At 39.5% G+C, this 25,689-nt stretch overlaps 1 protein-coding gene across 5 annotated transcripts in view; it reads left to right on the top strand.

Annotated features, from left to right (window-relative positions):
* sfmbt2 (Scm like with four mbt domains 2) overlaps nt 1-25,152 on the top strand; it is a 61,937-nt gene extending 36,785 nt beyond the window's left edge. For 4 of the 5 annotated variants that reach the window (XM_080888031.1, XM_080888030.1, XM_080888029.1 and 1 more), the window contains 15 exons: nt 426-675; nt 1,189-1,286; nt 2,699-2,800; nt 3,471-3,701; nt 4,609-4,735; nt 4,900-5,013; nt 5,098-5,140; nt 6,441-6,508; nt 11,926-12,065; nt 12,522-12,631; nt 14,772-14,947; nt 15,105-15,274; nt 22,277-22,561; nt 22,867-22,989; nt 24,244-25,151. In XM_080888031.1, coding sequence (XP_080744157.1) covers nt 426-675; nt 1,189-1,286; nt 2,699-2,800; nt 3,471-3,701; nt 4,609-4,735; nt 4,900-5,013; nt 5,098-5,140; nt 6,441-6,508; nt 11,926-12,065; nt 12,522-12,631; nt 14,772-14,947; nt 15,105-15,274; nt 22,277-22,561; nt 22,867-22,989; nt 24,244-24,384 — 2,178 coding nt within the window. In that variant the 3' untranslated portion in view covers nt 24,385-25,151. Of the gene's footprint in view, nt 1-425; nt 676-1,188; nt 1,287-2,698; nt 2,801-3,470; nt 3,702-4,608; nt 4,736-4,899; nt 5,014-5,097; nt 5,141-6,440; nt 6,509-11,925; nt 12,066-12,521; nt 12,632-14,771; nt 14,948-15,104; nt 15,275-22,276; nt 22,562-22,866; nt 22,990-24,243 lie in introns of all 5 variants that reach the window. The other variant, XM_080888032.1, reaches the window with a different exon arrangement.
* Nucleotides 25,153-25,689: the final 537 nt, after the last annotated feature.

Here is a 25,689-nt window from a genome sequence, read left to right as displayed (position 1 = left end):
GCAACATAAAAGCAAAGCATTTCATTCCATTCAATTCAATAGAAACACTTAAAAAAAACTTGCACCCTCTCTAACACTTTGTCAAAGCAGGAAAATTAAAGTGTTTTGGCAAGTTTTGAGATTTGTATCCTAATTAACACTCAATAACAAGTTCTTGTTGTACTTCTTGACATCTGTGAGAGCAGGATAATTAGCAGGTCTGGATGCCGGTGTGATCATCTAAACCTAAAACTGTTTCGTTTTCAAGCTCAACATCCTGTTTAGATACCTCTTTTTCTCATCTTAATCTAAGGATAACACGCAAACTCTTTCCACTGAGGTTTGATTCGATCATTAAGCTAGCCTTTATAGCATCTCTGTGACCAGTGTGTTTTATTTTCATTTTATTTAATAAGTAAAAACTCTTCTCTGTCCATCCCCTTTAGCCTCTACGAGGCAAGAACACAGTTGATCTGATTGTCGACGGATCGGTGTTGGAGCTTCAGGACCTTTTAGACCCTTACCTTTACTGGCCTGTACGAGTCATCCAGAACGTTGGAGGGAGGCTCCGCCTGCGGTATGCTGGCCTCTCTGAAGAGTACCACGATCATGACACGTGGCTGTTCTATCTGGACGTCAGGCTCCGGCCCCTCGGCTGGGCCCAGGAAAACTGCCTGACCTTAGAACCGCCAACAGGTGAGAGTCTAATAAGTTTGCACTTTTTCACCTTTTACATTTTTATCTACAAGTAAATTATAACTTCCAGATACCAATTAATTATACTCATTGTTTTTGTTTTGTTTTTTGTTTTTGGGCATTTCTTCTCATCACAAATTATTATATTATCTATGCTGTGTGTCCTTGTTATTGTCTTGGTTAATACTTTGCTTCATAAAATGTCTTTAGAAAATGGGCTTGAACTACCTAAAGCCATTTAAAACATAAGATGTAAAGGTTCATGCTGACAAGGCGGTATGCTGGGTTTAAATGTTCGACCACCTGCTCGGAAAATAAGGAGACAAGTTAATCCTTAAAGGTTTAATATTTAAATCATCAAACGGTTTATACGTTTTTTGTAAAGACAAAGTCATAAAGACAAATTATGATCTATAACTGTTGTCAAACAGTTGACTTTGTGTGTCTGTGTTTTTAAATTGAAGAAAAAAGTTGTTGAATTGAGAAAAAAAGAATCTCATATCTGTCGCGCAGAGCTCAGGTCTACGAAGAGCACCTCCGACTGGCAGCAGGCTCTAGAGGATGCTCAGCTTGATGGACAGAAGAATCCATTACCTCTGGAGGTGTTCAAGGTGAGGCTCAGTGACCTGCAGGAAGATCAGGTCCAGGTGAACTATGGCTAATTTATGATATAAGGAAAGAATAGGAACTCTTTATTTTACATCTCCAGGAAGTTTTCTTACTTGGTACCAATTACAGAAAAAAAGAAATGCCTTTGAAAGCCAATTAAATCTCAATAATTGTGTATTCAGTCATCCATTTATTCAACTGTTATTAAAAATCTGTGGAACTTTAACATTTTCATGTTCAGCTGACCCCCCCCCCCCCTGCACCGAATAAAGCATTTAGTAGGAGGACGGGTGGATTAATTGGAACTGCAGCAGCTGAACTCTCTTCTTTCCACCGCATCATTTGAATATTTTCCATCTCCATTCACAAAAATATTTAAGGAATAATTTACTTTAGAGATGAAGAGCCAGAACAAATTATGATCAAACCAATCCAACTTATTCAAGGTTAAGAACTTTAGCGTTAAACTGTGCTTTTAATATGAGTCAATGCAAAAATGAAGTGTAATTTATTAATTGCATTCCTCTGTTTATGAGTGTAGCTGGAATGATTTTGTGTTGGATGACGTCCTCCTAATGCTGTGCTTGAGCACCTGCTGCATAGACACAGATGCCTGCAGCTAATGTTAGGTTTTGATAGAGCTCTGCACAAGTAAGAGGGTGCAGAAACTGAAATGAATCCAATACGGACATAACAGATGAGTAAAAGTGTGAAAGAAAAATCTTAGAAATAAGAGATTTAAATTACCAAAGCAGCCCACATGACACGGTCCTACCAACCGGAAAGGCTAGAATAAATAGAAGAGAATAGAAGAAATAGAAGCCTGCTTACATTCAGTGAATAAGCGTAGTAAAGGCAAAAAGTCACGGCATTACCTAAAACCTTCTTACATAATACAGTTTATTGTGTGTCATCACAAACAACAGAAAACACACCCTTCAAAGAAGATCTGAGTGTGTTTTCTTGTGAAACCAAGAAAGTACCGTGTGATACAGGATGTACTGATTACACTTTGAGTCAGTTGGAATAGAGAAGGTAAAAAAAACAAAGAGATACAGGAAACACAACCTTATCAACACCAAATTGAATGTAAAAAAGGTGTCATGGTGCTAGAAAAACAATGTGCGAGGCAAAAAACTATATTTAATTCATCACAATGATCGCCAGCAGCATGAATCAAGCCTCGCAGAATGCTTCATTCATTATAGGGCCACCCAGCTGGGTCTGAATGACCTACATGGAGTGTGTGTGTGTGTGTGTGTGTGTGTGTGTGTGTGTGTGTGTGTGTGTGTGTGTGTGTGTGTGTGTGTGTGTGTGTGTGTGTGTGTGTGTGTGTGTGTGTGTGTGTGTGTGTGTGTGTGTGTGATCAAAAGTGGAGCACATTTGTCTAAAAATCTTGACTTTACTGTGTCAGGACCATGTAGACCTGCCCAAGCACTCCTTCAAGATGGGTATGAAGCTGGAGATGGTTTCTCCATGGGAGCAGCTCCAGATCTGCCCTGTTTCTGTCACAAAGGTGAGTCACGCAGAAAGGCTCTGAGAACAATGGCTTATCTAAAAAAAACAAAACAGAGCATTCGTCAGCTTCTGTTATTAGTGAAGCATTGGATTTTTTAAATGTTTTTCCATGGACGAGGCCTTCCTCTGCACCACTGGAATCAACTGGAACCTTTCTTAGACATGAATTTGGGTTTTTTCTTCCTTTTTACACATTAATTAAAAATATTAATTGATTTTTGAGCAGTAAAACTACCAATCATTTGCACATTATTCTAACTATATAATACCGTTTTTTTTAATGTATTTTATTAAATTGTTCCATGATGAACACATTTCTTCCTAATTTACTAAACACAAAGAAAAGCATCGTACAGGGGGAAAGCAAAGCAGCTTAGATAGTACATACTGTGCTCAATGTTATGATTTAAAATTTTATAATTAGTTGGCCTTTATTGTTTCACAGGGTAGATCCAGCGGCTTAAAACACTGGCAGACTAGTGTGGCACAAGAATAATTGTACATTACCAAGGATGCCTTCATACTTGAAATCTTTTTTCTTTTAATTTGCTCTGTCTAAGCATTTAAAAGATGGAGAGTAAATTTGTCGTCTATAATCTCTTTTACACGTGTGTTGAAATCATTGTGTTAGGAAGAGATTAAATGTTCTCCCTCTGTTTACTCTTCAGGTCTACAATGAGTTCTACTTCCAGGTGATGTTGGATGACCTCTCTGCTGAAGCCAAGCCACACTTTGTGGTGTGTCATGCCAACTCGCCTGGCATCCTGCCTGTCCAGTGGTGTATGAAGAACGGGGTGGGTCTGGAGAGGCCTCGGGCCTACGAGGGCCAGGACTTTGACTGGGCTGACTACCTGAAGCAGAGCGGGACAGAAGCAGCTCCTGACGCCTGCTTTCCTGATGTAAGCATGGGGTGAAGAGATGTAAACTGGGACACTCCTGATGGTTCAGCCTATGTTTTGATGGGAGCGTTGTTAGTACAGAGGAAGCTGCTTTTCAGTAGGGTTCCTGCAAACATTTTAAAACCAAATTGAAGACCGAAACAACACAACACTTCAGGATAGCATAGTGGCAGCAGAGACAGAAGACACAATTGGTGCTGCTTTATGGTTTTATTCAAGTGTCATCTGCTTTAAATCCCACTGTCCCAACAAGCTCAGAGGTTTTTAACATATCTTGTAAGTTGCGATCTGAAGTGCAAAGCCATTGCCTGCACTTTCACTGCTGTAATTGTCTTTACCGCCACTGTGCCCCACTGTCCCAATCACACAGTTTGGGAACAGAAGAAGCTTGCACCAATGAGCACCAGGCAGAAAATGCATGAAATGATCGAGAGCAGTGTCTACCACTTTATTCTGTTTTGGTGAAGTTAAAAAAGCAAACGATATTTGCATTTGGATGATGCATGCAAAACATTCTGTACTTTCAATTCTTTCCCATTTATATCACTTTTAAAACTTGTTTTTAAATATTTATTTATGTTAGTACACTGTGAAAACAGCAGAAACACTCAAAGAACGTTTTATCAGTGTTTTATTCTTTTTCAGGTTTACATAACAGTTGACACTCTACAGTGAGACACATATTGTAAACAGGAACTTATTAGACCCATCTGACACTGTGTTACATGCAATGAGCCTACAAAATCCCTGTTACAGCACCTTGTTTGAAGTCCTTCAAGTGGAAAATAAGGGTTAAATCAGTTTGAAGGTCTTGTAATCTGAACCTGGCTTCAGGTTACCTCAGGTTAGATCCCTGCTCTGAATGTAAAATAAGCCCTCTCTCTTCCCCTCGTGTGTGTGCGTTCAGACATGGCAGAGCAGAGACTTTGCCAAGGACATGTGGCTGGAGGCAGTGAACCCTCACCGACCGGCTGAGGTGTGTGTGGCTCAGGTCACACAGGTCAGAGGACGCCTGCTGTGGCTCCGACTGGAAGGTACATTCGTTTGTGTGTGAGTGTGTGCGTGCAGTGAGGATTAAGTGTCAGGGACTCCTGCTGTGTCCCAGAGTGAAGATGGGGTAGAGAAAAAAAACAGCAGTTTGTATATGTGTGACAGTTCCCTCACCCCTGCTTTCCTTCCGCTGTCTGCCCATCTCCAGGTGTGCCGAAGCCTCTGTCAGAGTGCATCGTGGATGTCGAGTCCATGGACATCTTCCCTGTCGGCTGGTGCGAGGCCAACGCTTACCCTCTGACCCCTCCAATCAAACCTGTCTGTACGTAGACACACAAATATACACAAATGTAAATTTGCCATGCAGTGACAGCTTAACACAAAGTCTCATTGATTCGTTCTGCAGGCCAGAAGCAGAAGAAGATAGCAGTGGTCCAGCCAGAGAAACAGTAAGAAGCACAACATTAAACAAACTGAAAGTAAAACTGACTTTAGACTTTGTCTCAAAGACAGGCACAGTATCCGTGTTTTACATTCTTTTAATGGGTGACTCATCTGTTTGCATGGAAGTTTCCAAGAAAATGACCCTATTTCTTAGTTGATGTATCACCCTCTACGACTACTTTCAAATAGAAATACCACATGGAGTTACATTTTTATATTTTAGTCCAGATTAGAGTGCAGAAGTATGGTGAAGCAGGGTGTGATTTATTTTTGGGGAGGGGGGGGCTTTGCACACTCATGATGTCTGGTTCAAAAGGTGGGACTAGACAATCAATTGCTATGGATATCAGTAGCTGTGCCCATCTTTGATATACAGTCTATGTTTTTGAAGACGTGTGCTAGTATTTTTGGAGGACATTTTATGCTAATATTCAGATGGCTGAGAGTCCTCCTTCCCCCTAATAGTTAACTAATAGATACAGTGTCTATTGTAGGAATTATACACAACCTATATTTAAAAAAAAGACAAGACTTGGTTACCTTTTGCTTTATTTCAAAGTGCTCCAAAAGGAAACTATGAAGGTTTCCTAGCCTCATTTATCAAACTGATCTGGCGCCCTCCATTTTCTCCTTGTATGCCTATTCCTCACTCATTAAACCTGCTCCTGAACATGGTTTTCAAGTGTTGGAAAACAGTTCAATTGCAGCTAAAAGTGAAACGCTGACTGCATGTCTCTGTAACCCGAAGACCGCTGTTATTGGTTTAATTTCAGTGTGGTCAGAAAAATGGTATCATTTGTGGGTTTTTGGTTTCTGTCCTTTACCTGAAAGCCAAAGAAGATAATAAAAAAAAATCAGTACATGTTTCTTCAGAGAAACCCTGAAGGTTTTTCTTTCTCTGTGTCACTCAAACCTGTTAATTGAAACTGTGGCTTTTTTTAGGGCAGAAATTGCTTTCCTGGGGCGCTGATTGATTTTTGTAGACGAATGGCATGTTATACTGTTTACTTGCGGGAGCAAGAGCGAGGGCGGCGGTCAGAGAGCAGGAGAAATATGAGGTCTTCAGCAGCACTTTGTCAGCTCTCTCATCTAACCACTAATCCCATTTCATACCTTTAGGAGAATCCTTTCATCGGTATCACTACATACACCCGCCTTCCAACACTCCTGTTTCTAATTCTGAAGCTGAAAGCGGTCGCTGTTGTGCCGATTGATTGAGTGAATTGACTTCTGTTTGCCGTTTGATTAGATCCCTTGGATAATTTTATTGATCAGCCTGACTGGATTGATTGCGTTTTTCCACAGGTTGGCTCGTTCCCAGCCTGTTGAGGCGAGTCCTGTCAACCACTACCAGCCTGCCGCCTTGGATCCAGGTAATCAAAAGCCACGTTACACATGATATATCTGTGGTGATTAATGCTAATGAGCCGCTGTGGCGAGGATTAAAGGAAATCCCGCTCTTTCTCCACTCTTAAGTCAGTCTGGATTTACACACTGATATACCTACTGCACTCTGATGTGCTTTCCTCTGTTTCACTCAGCTCCACTTCAACACTTTAGTAAATTTTATTTACAAGTTGCTGAGTTTGAAAACAATGTGATGGAAGATGTGTGTCCTGTCACAGGTTCAGTCAGAGATGTTACTAAAGGAAGTTGAATTAATTTTCTCCATCGTCTCTATATTTCATGCCATAAAGTTAAATATGGACTGTTTGATCTAAGCAGTTCTACCTTCTATATATATTTCATGTTAAAAGCTATCAGTGGCTCCAACTAGCAAAATTATATTACAACCTGTTGGCACTGTAAGGGATTTCCCCACTAGTTTGACTTATGAGAGTCCCTTCATGGCTGCTTTCCAGTGAAACGCATTACAGTTAAATTTAAGTTGTCACACTTAGAGTGAAGAAGAAGAGGAAGGAGAATCTCATAAGACAAAACTGAGGTTATATTTGTATTTGTTTCTAAAATGTTTAACCAGATACCAACTCTGGATGGTATTACCTGACCTGCACTAACACTGTGAGGAGCCTTTTTTTAACCAGGATATGTCCTTCAGTGCACACATTAACCAAATGCGTTTGACTGCTTTCTTTCAGTATTACTTAATAGAAACATCCTGTCTCAGAATCACGCTGAAAAAACAGTTCACGCATTTGTTACTTTCAGGCAGGAATATTGTAATTAATTATCACCTAAAAGCTCCCTGAAAAGCCTTCAGAAGAACTGAAACGCCGCAGCGAGAGTACTGACAGGAACTACAAAGAGGGCTCGTATTTCTTCCATGTTAGCTCGTCTTCATCGGCTCCCTGATAAATACAGAATTGAATTTAGAATCTCGATCACATAAAAAGTCCTGAGTGATAAGGCTTCTTCATATCTTAAACATCTTGTAGTACCAAATAGAGCACTTGGCTTTCAGACTGCAGGCTTGCTTGTGGTTCCTAGAGTTACTAATAGTTATAGCTGTCACCAAATGCTGCTCACAGGGGATCGTCTGGTACTCTAATATTGTAGGTCTTTACCTTACAATATAAAGCACCTTGAAACTTGAGATTATGCTTCTTTAAGGTGTTTTTTCTTTCCTCGGTTGGATGATAAAAACTGTTCCATACTCAGAGTTGGTGACATCACTGCTGAACTTGGTGATGCTGCATTTGTTTTATAGGATTAAAACAAAAATAGATTATTTAATTTAAATAATTTAATAAGTTTGTTTTTGTTTTTAACAGAGCTTCAATGTATTTTGAAACACGTCTACCCAACGAGCAGGGTCGAAAATTCACCCCGCAGGAGCGCTTTCAATCTAGCTCAGTTCGCAGGAAAACTAGTAACCCTGAGGACACAAGCAGGGAATTTATCCAGACGATGTTTTTGGTTCTAGTTAAAATCTGTGTTTTAACATGCATGGTGTTAATGAGTTACTGGGAACAGTAAACTACTTGAGACGTCAGTCAGCAATGACAGAAATACATCCTGAAGTAACCACTAAATTATGCATGTACTCCATAAATCATCATGCTTGTTCTCAGCTACATCCATGTCCACTGTCCATTATCAGCTGGTAATGATTAACAAGCATTGGCATCGATATGCTCATTTGTTCTCATTTACTGTATGAGAGCCACATTTTTACTTTATCAACTGTTTATCAACTTTATCAATTGACAGTTTTTCCAATTTCATTGTACTACTGTACTATGTATGACTGTGCAATGACAATAAAGAGTTATCTTATCTTATCTTATCTTAACTACTCCTAGTTGTTATCGTTGGTTGGAGCTACACGGATTTCCTTTTATTGTTTGTCTTCCGTTTTCCCCAAAGTCAAAAGGGGAAAAAATATTTTTTATAAAAAGATCTTCCTTCTCACACTAATACGGTTTTACATATTAAGTAAATCAGTTTGTCTCTTTGATAAATTAATTACAGTAATCCCACAAAGAGAGATGCATTTTTAGCCTCTTCTGCTGTGGTTTTAACTGAATCAGTAATGTTAAAGAAATGTTTAACTCTACTTGAGAAAGCAAAAAGCAGCACAAGATGCAACTATGTTTTACAGTCACTAAGTTTCATTTCCTCCTCAGTAAACATCTTTTTTTCTCTCTCTCTTATAAAACCATATTCTAGATATGCACATGTAAAGAATGCTTTTACACAGGAAATCCCTATTTATCTCTAATGCATTAGAGAGCCGGAGCGTTTCTGTTCTACCCGCTGTTATTGTAGCTGCCCTGGGAGTACTATGTGTATGTTTGGCTTTTTATCAGCTGGAGCGAGAAGGTTACACCCACAAACAAAATCTTAGAGCCAGAACACAGCATTCTTTTGTGACCACATGAACTTTAATGTGCTTATAAAGCGAATCCTTAAAAATTACCTTTTCCTTTTTACAAATTGTCCTGTGACTCTAGTTTTCTTTTGCCTAACTTAAAGGGAATCTGCTCATTCCAGTTTTATGTTCTTTAATAAGAGTATCTGCGATTTTAAGTAATCTTTTAAATATCCTTATTTATACCTCCATTCATCCACCGTCTCAAACAAGCTGTTTTCTCTCCATTGAAGTATTTTTTTCCTGATTGGCTGCCCCTCATAAACTGCACCTGTGCACCTGAGATGACCATATTAGGGATATCATCTCTATATGACATCACAGCAATTTAGAGCAGTCTGAACAGTGTGCTGTTAAGATATATATCAGCTTTACATAACTAAACATAACACATAACAAAGCTCAGGATAAACTGTTTATTTAGGAATGAAAACTAAAGCATAGGCAGATATTTTCGGCCACATGTTCAACATCTCTAAAAAACTTAAAGCAGGTAATTTTTGTGAATTCAGATCTACCGTGCAATTGACAAATAAATGTGGGTGTGTTATTTTTCGTTTTCACTTGCCTCAGTGTCTGAAATAACTGAACTGAACTGGGGGTTTCCTCAACACCATTGCGCCCTAAGGGAAATTCACCATGAAGCTGCGTCATTTCCAAATTTCAGTAAATGTAAAATATATCACCACGGCCAGCAGGATTGGAGCCAAAATTTAGAAAACAGTCAGGTAAAGTAGCTTTTTTTAAGAATGCCACTTAGCAATCTTTGGTGTATTTCTGGGTGCATTTCTGAAACCAAATAAACAGACATATCAGTAAATCTGAGAATAGATTTCACCAAAACACCACATCCTTCTCTCACATCCTCATTGTGTGGTTGGTTTTCTTTGGGAGCAGACACGTCTGTAAGCAACATGTATGTTCAAGCACAAAAAGAGCAAAGGGGTGGGGGTGGGCTGAACTGGGCATTGTTTCGAGGAGAACCTTGGTCCCTGGTTTAAAACCGCCCACTCGCTCATGCATATTCATCACCATATCTAATTACTATTCGCCCCTGGCAGTGCACCTCCAGGTGCAGACGGTTTTCAGGTGCTCCAGTAACGCCAGAGTGCAGCATCGTTCATACGACTTCTTAGTTTGTTTCTTGGAGGCGGTGGAGGGTGGTGGAGTAGGGGGGGGTCACATGAACAGGATGTACCCATGGCCCAGTTTGACTCTGCTCTCACCTATGTGCTGAAATGGTTAGTCACACACTAATGATATACTGGAAAGTAGTAAGTAAGTAAAGAGCACCACAACCATTCATTTACTTTCATTTACAAAGGAGCTTTCTGTTTTCTTCCTTTGTCTTTTTTCTGGTTCAGAGTGGAAGAAAAGCATTGAGAAACAAAACCAGTAAAAAGTTGTTGGGTCATTTCCTTATACTGCCAATGCTCAATCAAACCACAAGGAAGTGTTTTGAGAGAGGTTCAACATTTAGTTTAAATGTCGTTTCATTATGCAACTATAATACTGAAAAACATCATCTGTTATTATAATACTTACATAATCCAAACATACATGCAGGTAAATTCCTTCACTAAAAAATGAAGAATCACCAAGTCTGTCATTAAAAATATTTTAACTAGTTTGTTTAAAGGGAGGTTTTCTGTCTATCAAATGGTCAGAAATAACAAGAAAATGCAGAACTGACAAACCTGTGGACAAATCATGCTTAAGGGCCTATTCCCGTCATATTGAGCCAGGAAAAACCATGACATCAATGTTAGCTTCTAAAATTGCATTTAAAGAGAAACTGAAGCCGTTAGTATGACTAACACCCTTGCATGGAAGTGACACACCAATTATTCAGTCAAACATCAAATGAGGTTTTGTATTTTAAGGAAACAAAACATGGGTTTGAAAGGAAGTTTGTAAACTCCAGTTTGGTGGACAGGGAAGACATTGGTTCACGGAAGTATCAAATATGAGCCGCTGTGTTTGGCCTGTCGAGTTTTGCCCATAATCCAGGTGAGGAAGTACTACTTCATACCAACTTATCGTAAAGATTGCAGTACTAACTGGCAAACAGAGACATGAACATGTTTCCTCTGTCTTTGCGTCATTGCACTGGTTACTGTAGAGTTTAGGATTAATCTAAAAATCCTTTTGTACAATTGCAGCTGCTTGCATGGGCTTGCCCCCCCCCCCCCCCCCCCCCCCCCCCCCCCCCAATTATCTAACATGTTATAGTGTTTAATACCCCACGCAGAATGCTTTAAGCAAGCTGTCTGCCAGCTGGTAGTAGAGCCTCACTTAACAGTCTTTCGTATGTCAACAAAAAAAAGCGCCTCTTCTCTTGAGCCTTTTACGTCTGCCTTTCCGTGAACATTGTAGGTTAGTTTACATTATTTTACAGCTATATTTTAATTTCCATCGTGCTCCCTTACTGTCCCATAGTTCTATTTTTTTCCTAATTCTTTATTGATTGCTGTGCAGCACTTTGGTCAACATCTGTTGTGCTTAAATGTGTTATATAATTAACTTAACTCGATTATATAAGTGGCTTTAGTCCGCCTAGGCTTGCTGCTGACTCTGCAAGTTGATTTGCAACCATGGCCACACATACAGAGAAACGTTTGTTCCTATTGGAGAATAATTTTCTTTCAACCTGACATTTTCCACCAGGAATAATGAGATGTTGTGACCCATGGCTACTTAAAGAAAAATCCGAAAACTAAGTGTAATCTGTTTACTCTGAAAGCTTCCTTGTACGCTTGTGCACTCTCTTCTGTTTCTCTTTGATTTTCCAAATGCGATGTTGGTTTCAGTTTTGTCCAGAATATTTGTTTCAATGTTTTATTTATGGTTTCAAAATTTGTAAGAGAGATATTATTTGGACTATGCCAGTATTACATGTAGCATATTTATTTCCCATAGTGGTGAACATCCATTTTTCCTTCTTTTCTTCTGTCCTAGGTTCAGCTAATGGAAGATACTGCTGCTCCAAGATTTTTGTCAACCACCGCTGTTTCTCAGGACCCTACCTCAACAAGGGACGCATCGCAGAGCTGCCGCAGGCTGTCGGACCTGGAAAATGCACACTGGTCCTCAAAGAGGTGGGCTGATGTCAAAAACAGGTGGGGGGGAGGTTATATAGAGGAGCAGGTTTAATCAAAGGGTTGCACACTTTCAAAGAGAGAGGTGGGCCAGCAGAAATTGACAGAGGGAGGAGGTAAGAGACGGAGGCCGAGACAGCGATGTCTTGTTAACCACCTGCCGTTTCCCAGCAGCACCTTCATTTTAATGTGAGGAGCTGTCAGTCAGCAGTGTTTACTGTTATACACCGCCACCACCATTTGGGAAAACAGCCTTTTAATTTCTCTAGAGACTGTGTGCTCTCGTGCACTTTGTGCAGGTGTGAGAATGTAGCTTTCTCCACAGTTTTTTGTGATCTGTATCTTTTCTTTCACTTTCGCTTGGATCCTCATTCGTGTTTGTTCACTTTTGTCTTGAGTTGTTCACATCAAGCAGGAGTTTATTTGTCTTTTTCTTTGTTCTGTTTTTGCTTCCAGCTGCTGAGCATGCTGATCAACGCTGCCTACAAGCCTGGACGAGTATTGAAGGAGCTGCAGGAGCTGGAGGATCAGAGCTGGGACTGCCAAGAGGAGACCCTCAAAGCCAAGTGAGGGGAAAGGAAAATACAAAACAAAAAATGGCAGGGGAACAACAATGAACATGTTCTTTTCTCATTTCATTTGCTCCACTCCTGTTTTGGTCATGGGCCATTGAATTTCATAATAAATCATCACTATCTTTCCTAAAAGGGCCCTGTGTCCCTCCCCCTCCTCTCGTTTCCTGCGAGGCCATTTTCCCTGCCCCTCTTTGAATTTTTTATGTTGTTTTTTGTTGCTGCAGTATTTGTGTAAGGTCTGCATTTTCATCCACTGCTGGCTGCACAGAGCCAAATTATTCCACAGCTTCAGGCTGCGTGCTCGGTGTTTTCTAATCGAAAACGGCCCCATTTTTTTCGTCCGAAACGAGAAAGAATCAGGCAGTCATGAGTCTGAGTGAGTCACCTGTGCTGGCCCGCAGAGCACAGTGATCACATTCACGCACGAGTGTTTTGACAACTCGCCAGAGGATTTACTTTTAATTTTCTGGGGCATCTACCACCCAGAGAGACAATTTATTTCTGACTCCAAAGTGGAGAAGGTTCAGTACACAATTGAGTTCAATTAAGCAAGAGCAAAAACAAGTTGACAGAGAGTACATATTTCTCATTAATTAATGGATCTTGTTCCTGTTTGGTTGTAATTTTCTTCAGATTGTTACTTAAAATTGAGGTCCTGATGGAGCACATCTCAGGGTCACTGTGTGAATTAACTCTCATGGCGTGTCATAGTCATTACAGGGCTTTTTTAAATAACTTGGCATGATTTCATAGATTATATTAGTGTTTAAAACATAAGAAAATACATTGGTAAGCAAAGTTTATATCACAAATGTTGCAGAATATCTGCAGCTTTTAAGCTATTGCAGATTTGCATCTTTTATAGTTTTTATTTTTATTTTTCAGTTTTTAGTTGATAATCAGTAAAAATCAGACATTTTAAGGTGTTAATGTGGAGAATAGTTCCTTGTGGGCAGCAGTCTGTTCATTCCTACAAGTTCTAAGAGCAGAGTTAATGCTGATCCATAAAAATAAATTAGTAAGACAAACATAGTTAATAATTAAAAGTAACTGAATAAATTGAATTGACTGACTTAGTATTAACTGATTTGACCGTAGTTGCCGACTGCTGGTGCATTATGTTAGTTTGAGACCTCTAAAAGCAGAAGAAAGAGAAAATCAGTATTTTGTTTGTGTGTTTTTGTTTCGTTTTGTTTGCTTCTTCTGCTCCTTGACTACCACAAGCCGCGTTCTCCTTTCATTAGGACTGCCTCATGTAAGTGAAAATTGTATCTATGAAAATTATTATGAGTTAGACGCACTGCTCTGGAATTCCCCTCATCTAACCTCCTCTCAGAGCCAACAATGGGCTATAGTACCAGATAAACACGCATGTGTCTCATTTAATGATTAATGATTAAACAAAGAGATCAGATAAACTCTGCTGCATGTTTAGAAACCTTTAAGTCATCCTGTCCTGTCAGAATTAACATATCAGCATTGCATTTTCTAAGGGTATAAGACTTAATTTAACTATTTTATTTTCTATTAGGGCTTTAACTTGATTTTGATTTTCCTTAACAGTTGCAAATTAAATGATTAGTCATTCAGTCTATGACATGAAAAATTCCTTTTCTGATTTCTGTGAGCACGTTTATGTTACACAACAGAATGTATTGAAAGAAATTTATCGATACAACTAATTGAAATGTGACTTTGTTGATGTGTTTTGGTTTAAAATCAAACTAAACTGCTGTTTCACTAATGATTTATTATTGGATTTTAACCTATTAACCTCCAAAAAAAAGAAAGTAGCACAGACCAACATTAGTTTGTAGGTCATTATATTTTTTTCTTGCCAGCAGCTCCGCTCTCTTTGCCCGACCTTAGCCATTATGTGGGATATTGCCAAATTGACCCTTCATCTCACTCCGTTCTCCTGAATCGGCCTAATCAACCGAACAGTCTGAAGTCATGCGGGCTGTCGTAAAACTGCCCGTTTTTCACATCCTTGCTGTGCAAGCAATCATCATTCACCTATGAGTGCTTTGATGGATCACAGATGGTTTAATTAGCCATTGTCCTCATAAGTAAAAGTAATTCTTCACTGACAATGTCCCTCTGTCTTCCCTTTCCTTCCTCCCACACACAGATATAAAGGAAAAACGTATCGTTCCACCATACGGATTGTCCGCCTAGCAGACCAGATCCCAGATTTCTGCCGTAAAGTGTGTGTGAAACTACAGTGCTGCCCGAACCTCTTCAGCCCCATCCTCGTTACTGACAAGTGCCCAGAGAACTGCTCCGTCCAAACAAAAACCAAATACAGTGAGTCTCTGTAATTATACGCATCACTTCCTGCACCACAGCTATGAAGGAGACCCAAATCAAAGCTTGTGATGCTGCAGAGTGTATAATTGCCCTGGATGAGTGGCTAAGTTTTGTTTTGGGTGCATTGTTTTCAACATCTGCTCTGCGTCCACAGCCTATTACTATGGGAAGAAGAGGAAGCTATCCAAGCCCACTGCAGGAGAGGAGACAGCAGAGGGAGAGCTGGCCAAGCCGACGCGCCGCAGGAAGAAGAGGAAAGCTATCTTTGTGCAGAAGAAAAGACGCTCCTCTGCTGTGGACTACACTCCCGCTGGCTCCCCGCAGGTTAGAAAACACCTCACTTCTTCCTCAGTCCTTTATTTTGTCTCTCATAACAAGTGTCCTGTGCACTCCTGCTCATGTGACAAGCAGCAGGTACACTCACAACAAAGTGCACAGTGTATAAATTATAAACAAAATCACATGTGAATATAGAAAATGCGGGGTAAAAGAGGAGCTTCTCATGCAGGTGCCTTATGCAGATATATCCACTGCTGGGCACTGAGTTATTTATTGTAGCTAAAAATAGCCACACATCTGGCACAGAAAGGTTGCAGTCAATCACATTATAGTTGTTCATTTAATATGCAGATGCCACAGAAGTACCGTCTTCAGGCATCAAGTCTGCATTTGTGTGAGTTTTAAAGCGTATTATATGACTACCTCACAGGTTAAGGCCTCAGTTAGCTTTATCATATTAACACAGGGATAAGGTCAGTTTTCAGTGAAAGCAGGCATGAGTTCATTCTCTAGTAGGGTTGCCAACTCCCTGAAAAATAAATAAGGGACACCTCGTGGCCAGGGCCGGGCGACCCAGTTGTCTTCACCCTTCCCAGTGTGGTGAATTTTCTAGCTCTTTTTTTGTGTGTGAAATTATTTTTTTTTAACCCTTTGACTTGAATTTGATTTAAGTAGATGTGTATTCTTTGTGATATGAACACATGTGAAACAAATGATCATTTAGCCATTTATTTTTAGCTCAAAATGACAACATTAACACAGTAAAACAGGTCTCTTTCTTAAACAGAAGCCTGTCATGCTTAACTTTTGAGAATATAAGTAAATCTTTCTTTAAAAGAACTCTGTCCTGCTTAACTTAAAATAATAGAAAACAATAGAAAGAAAAATATTCTTGTAACAGTGCACATTTAGTGCATTTAGTACAATTGGCTTCAGTTGAGGTATTATTTCAGCTTTTCTAATGCTAATCAGCTGCTCCCGTTTGAAAACCCGCTTGTTCCCATGATTACGCATCATAACTCATCATCATTATTCATCTATGTATTACTTTTATGTATTAGTCATCTATTTGTTGTAATCATCTATCCTTGCAGTTGTTTATTACACAAAATAAATTATATTATCACACTTCTGGCCACATAGCGCTGATATTCACTGCACATGCCCATATTAACTTTTTCCAGCCAGGTGTTTTCCTTTTCCCATTCTTCCCTTTCTCTGAGGGGGAACAAACATTGCTGCTCTAACGCTGGGCTCACACTGTGCGGTTTTAGGCCCATTTTGAGCCGATTTTTGAGTGATCGGACCGATTTTGGCCTTCATCGTGCGTCGTGTAGTATACGTGGGGTAACGAGAAGTGATTAACACCTCACGACCAGCTCCCGATCATCAATCGCTCGTGAGCCGCTCACACTGCTCGCGCGCAAACACGTAAACGCCGTGAAAAAGACGGAGCAGCACGGCAGTGCAGCGTGTGATCTGGACACAAGCGATGGAGGCACAACTTGTAGAACTTTGAAAAGCTCATCCGAGCCTTTTCGATGTGGCCTCACAAAATTATCACGACCACAACAACCGTGAAAATAGTTGGATTTACACTGCTGCTCAATCACAGCTGCCTGATCATGTTTTTCATTAGCAATTTAGCAAAGTTGATGGTGGTGGTGGTGTGTCTGTGTGAGTGAGAGACAGAGAGAGCGAGCGACAGATTTTCTGTTATAACCTTCATGTTATGGAGGCACAGTGTGAGCACTCAGGTCGCATCAGAGCATCGGGCGGTATAGTGTGAGACCTGCATCGTGACCTACCAACTTCCAACCCCTGCGAGTCAATCGTGCAGTTTGAGCAGGAGCTGAATAACGTGACTGAAAAAATCGCACAGTGTCTGCCCAGCTTTAGGTGTACTGTCGTCCGAGACTTGCACCGCAGTGTCGGCGTTTGTTTCCCTGTTGGCCATGCTTCTTGTTGTGGTCATCTGTTGTCTTCCGGTATTTTCTCCGTAAGCGACCTTTCCTCGACCAATGAGATGAGCGGTAATCTGAATTGTCATACTCGAATTGTCATAAGTGTGCTGTCAGCTCATTGGTCACAAAGCAGGAGAGGGGCTGGGAATTATGTTTTCAAACAAAGCGTTAATTCCATTAACATTTATAGACTACTTTTGATTCTCACTGTATTACGGGACAAAGTGCGTCCCTTATTAGCTCAATACGGGACGTGTACTTTTGTTTCGAAATACGGGACGATTCCGTATTTTAAGGGACGGTTGGCAACCCTATTCTCTAGTTTTAACAGCCTACACAGGCGTTGCATTCAGTGCATTTTATAGTGGACCTCTGAACCATGATGTCTAGGCTCCTCCTGGAATATTTTTATATGAAACTGTGCAAAGTATGGGAGTCTAGCTAGACTGCCTCAAGTGGCCATAAGAGGAGCTACAGGTTTTTGTTTTGGTTTGGTTCAAGCCATCTTGAATTTTTTCAAGATGGCTGCAAAGTGGTGAGATTTGCTTCTAGAAAGGCTTTGGTTGTACTACAACATGGCGCCATGGCAACAAGGAGCTTTTGAGTCACCATAGCAATGAAAGAAAACCAGCACAAAAAGAAACATTCCACCTGAGACTGCTAACATCATCAGTTTCAACAAGACTCGTGCCTGCTGGATTAAATGAAGATTCGCAGAACTCTGACTTAAACAGACTCTCATCATGCCCGTCCTCGCTCTGGGTTTCATCTTGGGTTTGGTCATCACAAAATCTGTAAGAAAACTCACGCAGCTGTTCCTCAAAGAAGAAGACGAGGCAAGCAGAGATGAGGAAATCACTCCAGGACCTTCTGGTGGCGTTGTCCAGCAACGTCCTCCTGATCCAACAACAATCAACAACCACGTCCAGCAGAGACACCAGAGCAGCTTTACGTTCAGCCTGAATGTTGGGTTGAGCACAAATACTGGTCAGCCAATCACATTGGACTAAATAAACATGTGATGACTGATATGCTCAATATTGTGTGATATATTTATCAATAACATCAGTAATTTGCAAAACTACTTTTCTGTTTTTAAAAGCTTTTCACAATTGTCTGAGACATTTCTATTGAATATTACTCCTCATGGCTTTTGCATGATGAAGTGAGACAATACCATCGTTACATTTGTCACAGCAGAATGAAATGGCTGATTTAGGTCATTTTTTGTCCTGGTTAAACAGATTTAGAGTAAACAAAGAAAGGAGGTCTGACAAATATACATTCACTACGAACAGCACTTATTTTGAAGCCACTTATAATAAAGAGAGTGCCATAACTTTAATTTCAGAGGTTATGTGGACACCTATATGAGCTTCACAACATTTTGCATGTAGGCCGGGGCGTAACTTCCCGTCACTGGAGTCCTTCAAGAAACTTCTCAGAACTCATGTATTAAGCAAAGCCTTTGACCTCTAGCCTTTTTTTGTTTATTTATACTCTTTTGTAAAGCGTCCTTGGGTTTCTTGAAAAGCGTTACACAAATCTAAGTTATTAAGTATAACACAATGCTACACGCTCACAGTTTCAGAGCGTTACGGCTTCATTAAGTGCTTAATCCAGACCACTGTACAAATGCCATAGTAATCTTATGTTATCGGTACAGGAAGAGTATAAACTGGCATGACTTTTTTACTACAATCATGAGTGGAAAGGTAAAATATAATGTCCACAGCACAGCTGAAAGGTTCCTGCACCTCTGCTATGGGTAAGCATCAACACAGCTGAAAGAGTATTTGCTTACATGCTTCCTGTTTCGGGTTTTAATGGGCTCTTTCGGGGCAAGGATCTTTAGCATTTCTGAAAACTCGCATGGATTTCTATTCTGGATCCCTTGAGTGCCATACCTCCTCCTCACGTAATGTCTGTTGCCATTTAAATGTAAATATGATTATCTGGAGGCCACAGCCTAGAACAATGCTAAGCATGCAGCGCCTCAGCAGAGAGAGAGACAACCTTTGGATTTGCATCGATCAGGCAGCAATGGAGCAGCATTCTGACAGCCTTTGAGTCCTGAATTAATAGAAATTCCTGTGTCCTGTCAACAAAAGACAGTTTTATTATTCATTATGTCTTTTGTCATTTATTACAAAGGATTTAAGACACATTTCTCACCATATTTGTTTTATGATTAAATGATCAGTGTTTATCACTCATATTAGAGGCCAGTCCAGCTGATATTTAGAGAAATGGGAAAATCTACTTTTATTAAAAGTGTATATAAGCACTTAATCCACCTTTTAATACGCCCACTGTGCAGTCTGGATGAATGAAACAATAGAAGACACGCAGAACCTTTCACACCATAGAAAGCAAGTCAGGATTTGAATAAACTGTAATTATTTTAAAAGGATCTGTTAATTTCAGTGTGCACTTGTCTCTCTTCTTGCGCTCCCGCTCTGTTTATGAAAAACAAACTGTCACTCTGTGGCTAGAAAACATGAAGCAGAGTGGGGATAACATAATAATAAAAATTCATGAGGGTGAGATGTCCTTGTCACTGCTGCTGTGGTTAAAAAAAACAAAAACAAACATTTCAGAAAACTTTTAGTCACATTTTGTTTGTGTTACACCTTTTTGTGCAGGTTGAGTTATTTACAGGTGAATAAAGAGGTGGTATTACGAATAAATAGATTTTAGATAAATAGATTTTTAAAAGTGATCACTTAAAATATTAACACATACTGTAGAATAGAAAGTAAAAAAGCAACATAAAAGTTAAAAGAAGGCCCTGAGAGATTTTAGTTTGTGTCTTAATTTATATTCATATACTACGTGTGAATATGCTGCAGACCGCTATATGACAGGGATAAAAAGACAAAATCTGACCATTCATCTTCCGGTTAAATAAGGGGAGAATAGTTGATAAGATTATAATAAATAAATTATTATGACTGTTAAAGATGACCAAAAACAACAGATTTAACATTAACAGTTCTGATGACGATACAAAATTAAATATAAAATAAATACTGACCTGAAAGTCAGGCTGAAAGATAGATTCGTCTGGAAAAATATTAGACTTGTGCAACAACATAAATACATTTCAAGACACGTAACAACAGACTTCTGTACTAACAGTGATTACAGGAAATTATCGCATTCTTAAATTTTGGTCCTCTGCACTTGGGCAGTGTTGCTGAGTTGTTAGCAGGAGGGCAGTACAACCTGGCATGTTGGATAATAAAAAGCTGCATTAGTGTAGCTGTGGTGTTCGCACAATAAAATTTTGTGGCAAGCGTACCCCACTGTGCCTTTGAACCGGCAACTAAAATGAAATCTGTTTCTTCTGTTCTTCAGCTAACAGCAGGAGAAGTTTCCATTTCTTGCATCATAAATACGTCTCCCAGATTGCTGTCTGTGTCACTTTTAAACCACAGGAATATGTTTTTAACACCAGTGAATGAGCAGGTAGCATCTTCTATGTGACTGTATTATGATCAATTGACCTCAGCACTCTTTATTACAAGAAGACTTTTTAAATGTTGCAGATTCCTCCTTAAAATCACTCAAAGTCCACAGTGAAACTCAACAAGCCAGTTTAGCAGGGAGTTAAGGTCTGCTTTAAATCAGAGAAAGCCCAGATGGACAGATAATCCAGAATAAGTGGGAGTATTCTAGCAATAAAGTCAATAAATTCAACATATCCAACTAACATTACATGAAACCTACTGTGGTAATTACTTAGGTTCAAATGTGGCCCAAACAGGATTTGGAGCACCTAACCTCAGAAAATATTACCAGTGTATTACCAGGCAACAAGCATAACCCTGAAAAAACTGAAACAACAAAAAAAAAAAGAATGAGCTTCATTGCTCACAAGTTATGAAGTAAAAAGTCAAATTTTTAGCTTTTTTAACCCCAAAATCGTATCCTCCAGCACTCCTACAATACTCCAAGTGTTTATACCAGAAGTTTGGAACACTGCATTGCTTGTCAACAAACAACATAAAAGTAGTGTAAATATACCTGCATAATATTCAAAATTTCTGGTTTACTAATAATAAAGAATTCACGTGGCAACATTTTATTGCAGTGGCTGGCTGAGGTTAATCTAGTCTTACCTGTTTTATGTACTTGTGTCTATAGGAAAGCATGATAACCCAAACCCTAAATTTACCAAGTTACCTTCCTCATTACATTAAAAAAAAACACACATTCATGTGGCCTCAACAAGGATGGCGGTTGCTGGGAGGGAGGGAATCGTTAGGCTGAAAGTATAGTTTATGCGTGAGGTGGTTCAGCAACATTGTGGAGTTTTACTGGTCGGACTGGTTGGAAGATTGTTTCAGTCCTAAAGAGAAACACAAAGTGATTGAATAGATAACCCGCTCATGTTAATGATCGTTTCTGTGCTCTGGCATCTGTGAGGAGTGGCTTCTTTTCTCTGTGTTATATCACTGCAGACTGACATGTAACCAATTACATGTCACCAGATTAGCAGATCTATCAAATCATTTATACTATTAACTAATTTTTTGCATGAAAAGCTGTTTTTATCTCAGTCAGCTACAGTCGTAATATTTAATAGATATTTCTGTCTACATTTAAATTGACGTAGCAGCTTCTGGTTAACATAAAAGCCTCTGCTTTGTCTGTGTAAACAAGAAACTTTTGGCTAATGTCATTAAAAGAAACTTCAGATTTCAGTCCAGCTCAAATGTTTCCTCTACTGTTACACCAGTGCGTTTCAGCCTTTTCTAACAACATTTTACCAAAATGATCCCAACAAAATGCTGTGAGAACATTTAGGAGGCATAAACATTCAAGTTCGGCTTTTGTAAGCAGCTTTTGTGCTGATGTTCAAATTAAAAATTTCTGTATTTACTGTTTATCCACAGCTTTTTTACAATTCTTTTGCTTTTAATTATTCCACAACTCTCATTTGACTGGTAAATTGAATAAATTGCTAAACTTGGTGAATAAACATTGAGACAAACATTTCTGCATGATATGCATGATTTCTGGGACAACTGTGAACAACTGAGCGCCTCTCTAACTCCCTTCTTTCTCCCCTCTCCAGGACAGTGATGAGGGAGAGGAGGACGAAGAGAGGGCGTTGCAGTCGGGCAGCGAGGGCACCAGCTCGGAACCTCGCGAGGACCACACAGACACCTCATCGGTGGAGGTGACCAGCAGCCGTCCTCGCCGGGCCACGGCGCTGCGCAGAGCCGTCAGCGCGGGAAACCCGGCACTCGGCCCGGCACTCAGCCCGGAGGCTCCCGCAGGTCGCAGGAGGTCAACTCGCTCGCTGTCTGCGTACAACCAGAACAGCAAGTACCAGCCCGCCAAAGGACAAGACATGCAGGTAAAGCAGAGAGGCTACAAAACAGGTTCCCCATACTCTTTATGACAAGCAAGTTTACTGATATTAATGCATCATATTTTTGGTACACTTAATTATATGTAAAAGTAATAGTGTCGAGAGGAGAGTAAAACAGCTCCATCACGAGCTTCTACACCAGAAAAAATCAACGATGGGGGGATTTATCACATCAGGATTTTGCATCATGATTTATCCTATCCACACTGAAATAGTTGAGTGATTAACAGAACCCAGAGCAGTGTGTGCTACCCTCTAGTTCACAGTGTGCCTTTTATGTGCAACTTCAGGTGGAGGAGGAGGACGGTCAGCTGGTTTTGGACAGAAACCCTCTGGAGTGGAGCGTAGATGAAGTCGTCCAGTTCATTAACTCTACCGACTGCGCATCTCTGGCTGGCATTTTCCAGGAGCAGGTAAACAAAAAACAAAAACACAATTACTGTTAGGTATACATGTCAATAAAAGTGTTGCTTGTTTGATAAATAGGGGCTGAAGGTGCAGAATAAAGTAACTAAATTTCAGGGGTTGAGCAAAAATGTAGCATTAGAGAAATCATAGATATTTTTAGACAGAGCCCCTGTTTTCAACTGTCTGTGTACAAACTCTTCTATAAATTGTTTTAATATATTTTTCTTGATGGCCCAGTGTTTGGTTAGATACAGTGTTTGCCTCACTGATTGGTTTAGGTGGCAACAATGTGGTTTTTTTTATTAGTTTATTTTAGAGTGATTAACTCGACTGACTTCAGCTTGTGTGTCTCTCCTTGGACTGTGTGTGTAGAAGGAGGGGAGGGGCTGTCTTTACACACAGAGTAGATAAACACACACAGAGAAACACCTCAGTGTAACCAAGACAGTAAAAGCCAGCAGAGACTCTCACATATTACACTGAACACAGACGTGATAAATAACATGTGTGGATATTATATTTTTAACCCCTTATTTGTTTCTGTGAGGTGCAGTTGGTACCAGCTTTTCTCAGGCAGATATTTATCCAGCTACAAATGACATCTTCTTCGAGCGGTCGATTATTTTCTGCTTTTTTGGAAAAAAAAAATTGTTTACTTCATATTACTGCACATTTTAATTGGTTTAGAAAATAAAGAATAAAAAGAGAATTAATAATACAAAAATGTGTGAAATCAAGATTTAAGCCTTTTAAAAAACCATTAGTAACATTTCTTGTTTTGTTACTTAGAGACTTTTTGTAAGGTTATTATAGTAATTTAAACATGTTTTAGTTAACTCAAATGGAAATAAAACCTAGCCTAAATAGTCTAAAGTGAAATGAGATTGTGTACTTACAAACAGAATGAGTTTTGTTTAGTCTGGTGATTTGGTCACATTTGTCAAGAAAACCAGCCAATGAAGGCTTTGCTCAGTGTGTTGAGATTAGAATGGCAATGTTATTAAATGTGTCGAGTGCTTTCATTATCATATTTTATTAGAGCTTTGTTTTGAACTTTTCAACTTAGAATCTGACAAATACTTTATATAAATACACTAAAAATAAAAAAAACTCATCCTTAGACTGTTTGAAACTAAACTGAAGCTCTAATTTTGTATAAAAACGCCCTCTGCAAGCAGCTTTTTTTGAGGTGAAGTACATTACAGGAGTTTAAGCTGAAAGCTTCAAACCCTGAATATTTCTGTTTAACTTGTGTGCAGGACATCGATGGTCAGGCCCTGCTGCTGCTGACTCTGCCCACAGTCCAGGAGTGTATGGACTTGAAGCTCGGGCCTGCCATCAAGCTGTGTCACCAGATCGAGCGTGTCAAAGTTGCCTTCTACAAACAGTACGCCAACTGATGGAGGAGCAGCGACAGGAGCAAGCCTGGAAATGTTGGATTACGTGGATTTCCAAATTATTTTGGCAGTCGGTTACTTTGGATAAGCACACACCGAGGGACAGCAGGAGGATGTTTCCAGATGAGAAGCTGAAGGATTAATTTCTGGGATACTATCTGTGTGAAAATGATATGCAGTACCCACGAAAAACAAAAAAACTTCCTTACTGTCGACTCCGGCAGAACCGAACACACTGAGCTGATCTGTGTGCTCTACTGATCTGTGAAGAAGCTGAGGACTTGTTTTTTTTTTCTCTTACTTTTCATTTCCATTTGATTTGTCATAGAGGAGCATCATAGCAATTAAGCTTTAAAAATTATAATCATGAAGAGTTTTCCCTTTTTTTCTGTGTGGCATAATCGGTTCAGAAAATATAATCGGAAAGTATTTAACAAACCAAGAATTAATATATTTGGAATATTTATTGTTACCCTTATTTATAAGGAGTGATTATCCATTTGGATTTTTAAGGAAAAAAATTGGAGATGTATATCACAATGTACGTATTAGCTAATCTTTATTGAAAACGGGAAACTATGGTATGAATTTATTCAGTTCAAATAAGCATCCCATGTGTTTGAGAGAAGAACACACTGGAATAGTCTTACTCTCTTCTCATTGTTACAGTCACATGAATCAATCATGGAAGCTATTTTGTGTCCATCTATGCAATTCTGTTGCAGATATTTTTGATAAGTAAGAAAATAAATTTCTATTGATTTTTATCTGTTTTTCTTGTGCTTCGCTTTTCAGTTCAAACACTAATAAACATAAACTGAAGGTTCCTGACAGCATGGCATATTCACCTGGTATAAATGTATTTCACTCCACTTTTGCTTTTAGAACTTAATTGTATTTTTTATGGAACAAATTCACAGAGGTGCTGGAAATTTTCCTCAGAGATTTTGGTCCATGTTGATATGATAGCATCACCCAGCTGCTGCACATCCATGATGGGACTCTCCTGACCCACCAAATCCCTAAGGAGCTCTATTCGAGATCTGATGACTGTGGAGGCCATTAGAGCAGAGGTCTCAAAGCTTTTTTGCGCCACGGACCGGTTTATGTCCGACAATATTTTCCTGGACCGGCCTTTAAGGTGTCGCGGATAAATACAGCAAAATAAAACCAGTGCCGGTACCTAAAAAAAGAAGATTTATTCATAACACACGGGAAAAGACCCAGGGAAACAAAGTTAACGATAAAAACGATTTAAAAAAATACGTCTAAAAAACGATAAAAACCCTTAAATCCATAAATTTCACA

Source organism: Rhamphochromis sp. 'chilingali' (assembly GCF_963969265.1).
Source record: "Rhamphochromis sp. 'chilingali' genome assembly, chromosome: 7".
NCBI classification, from domain to species: domain Eukaryota; kingdom Metazoa; phylum Chordata; class Actinopteri; order Cichliformes; family Cichlidae; genus Rhamphochromis; species Rhamphochromis sp. 'chilingali'.
Note: the sequence above shows the minus strand (reverse complement) of the source record. Positions and strands in the feature narration are given on the sequence as shown.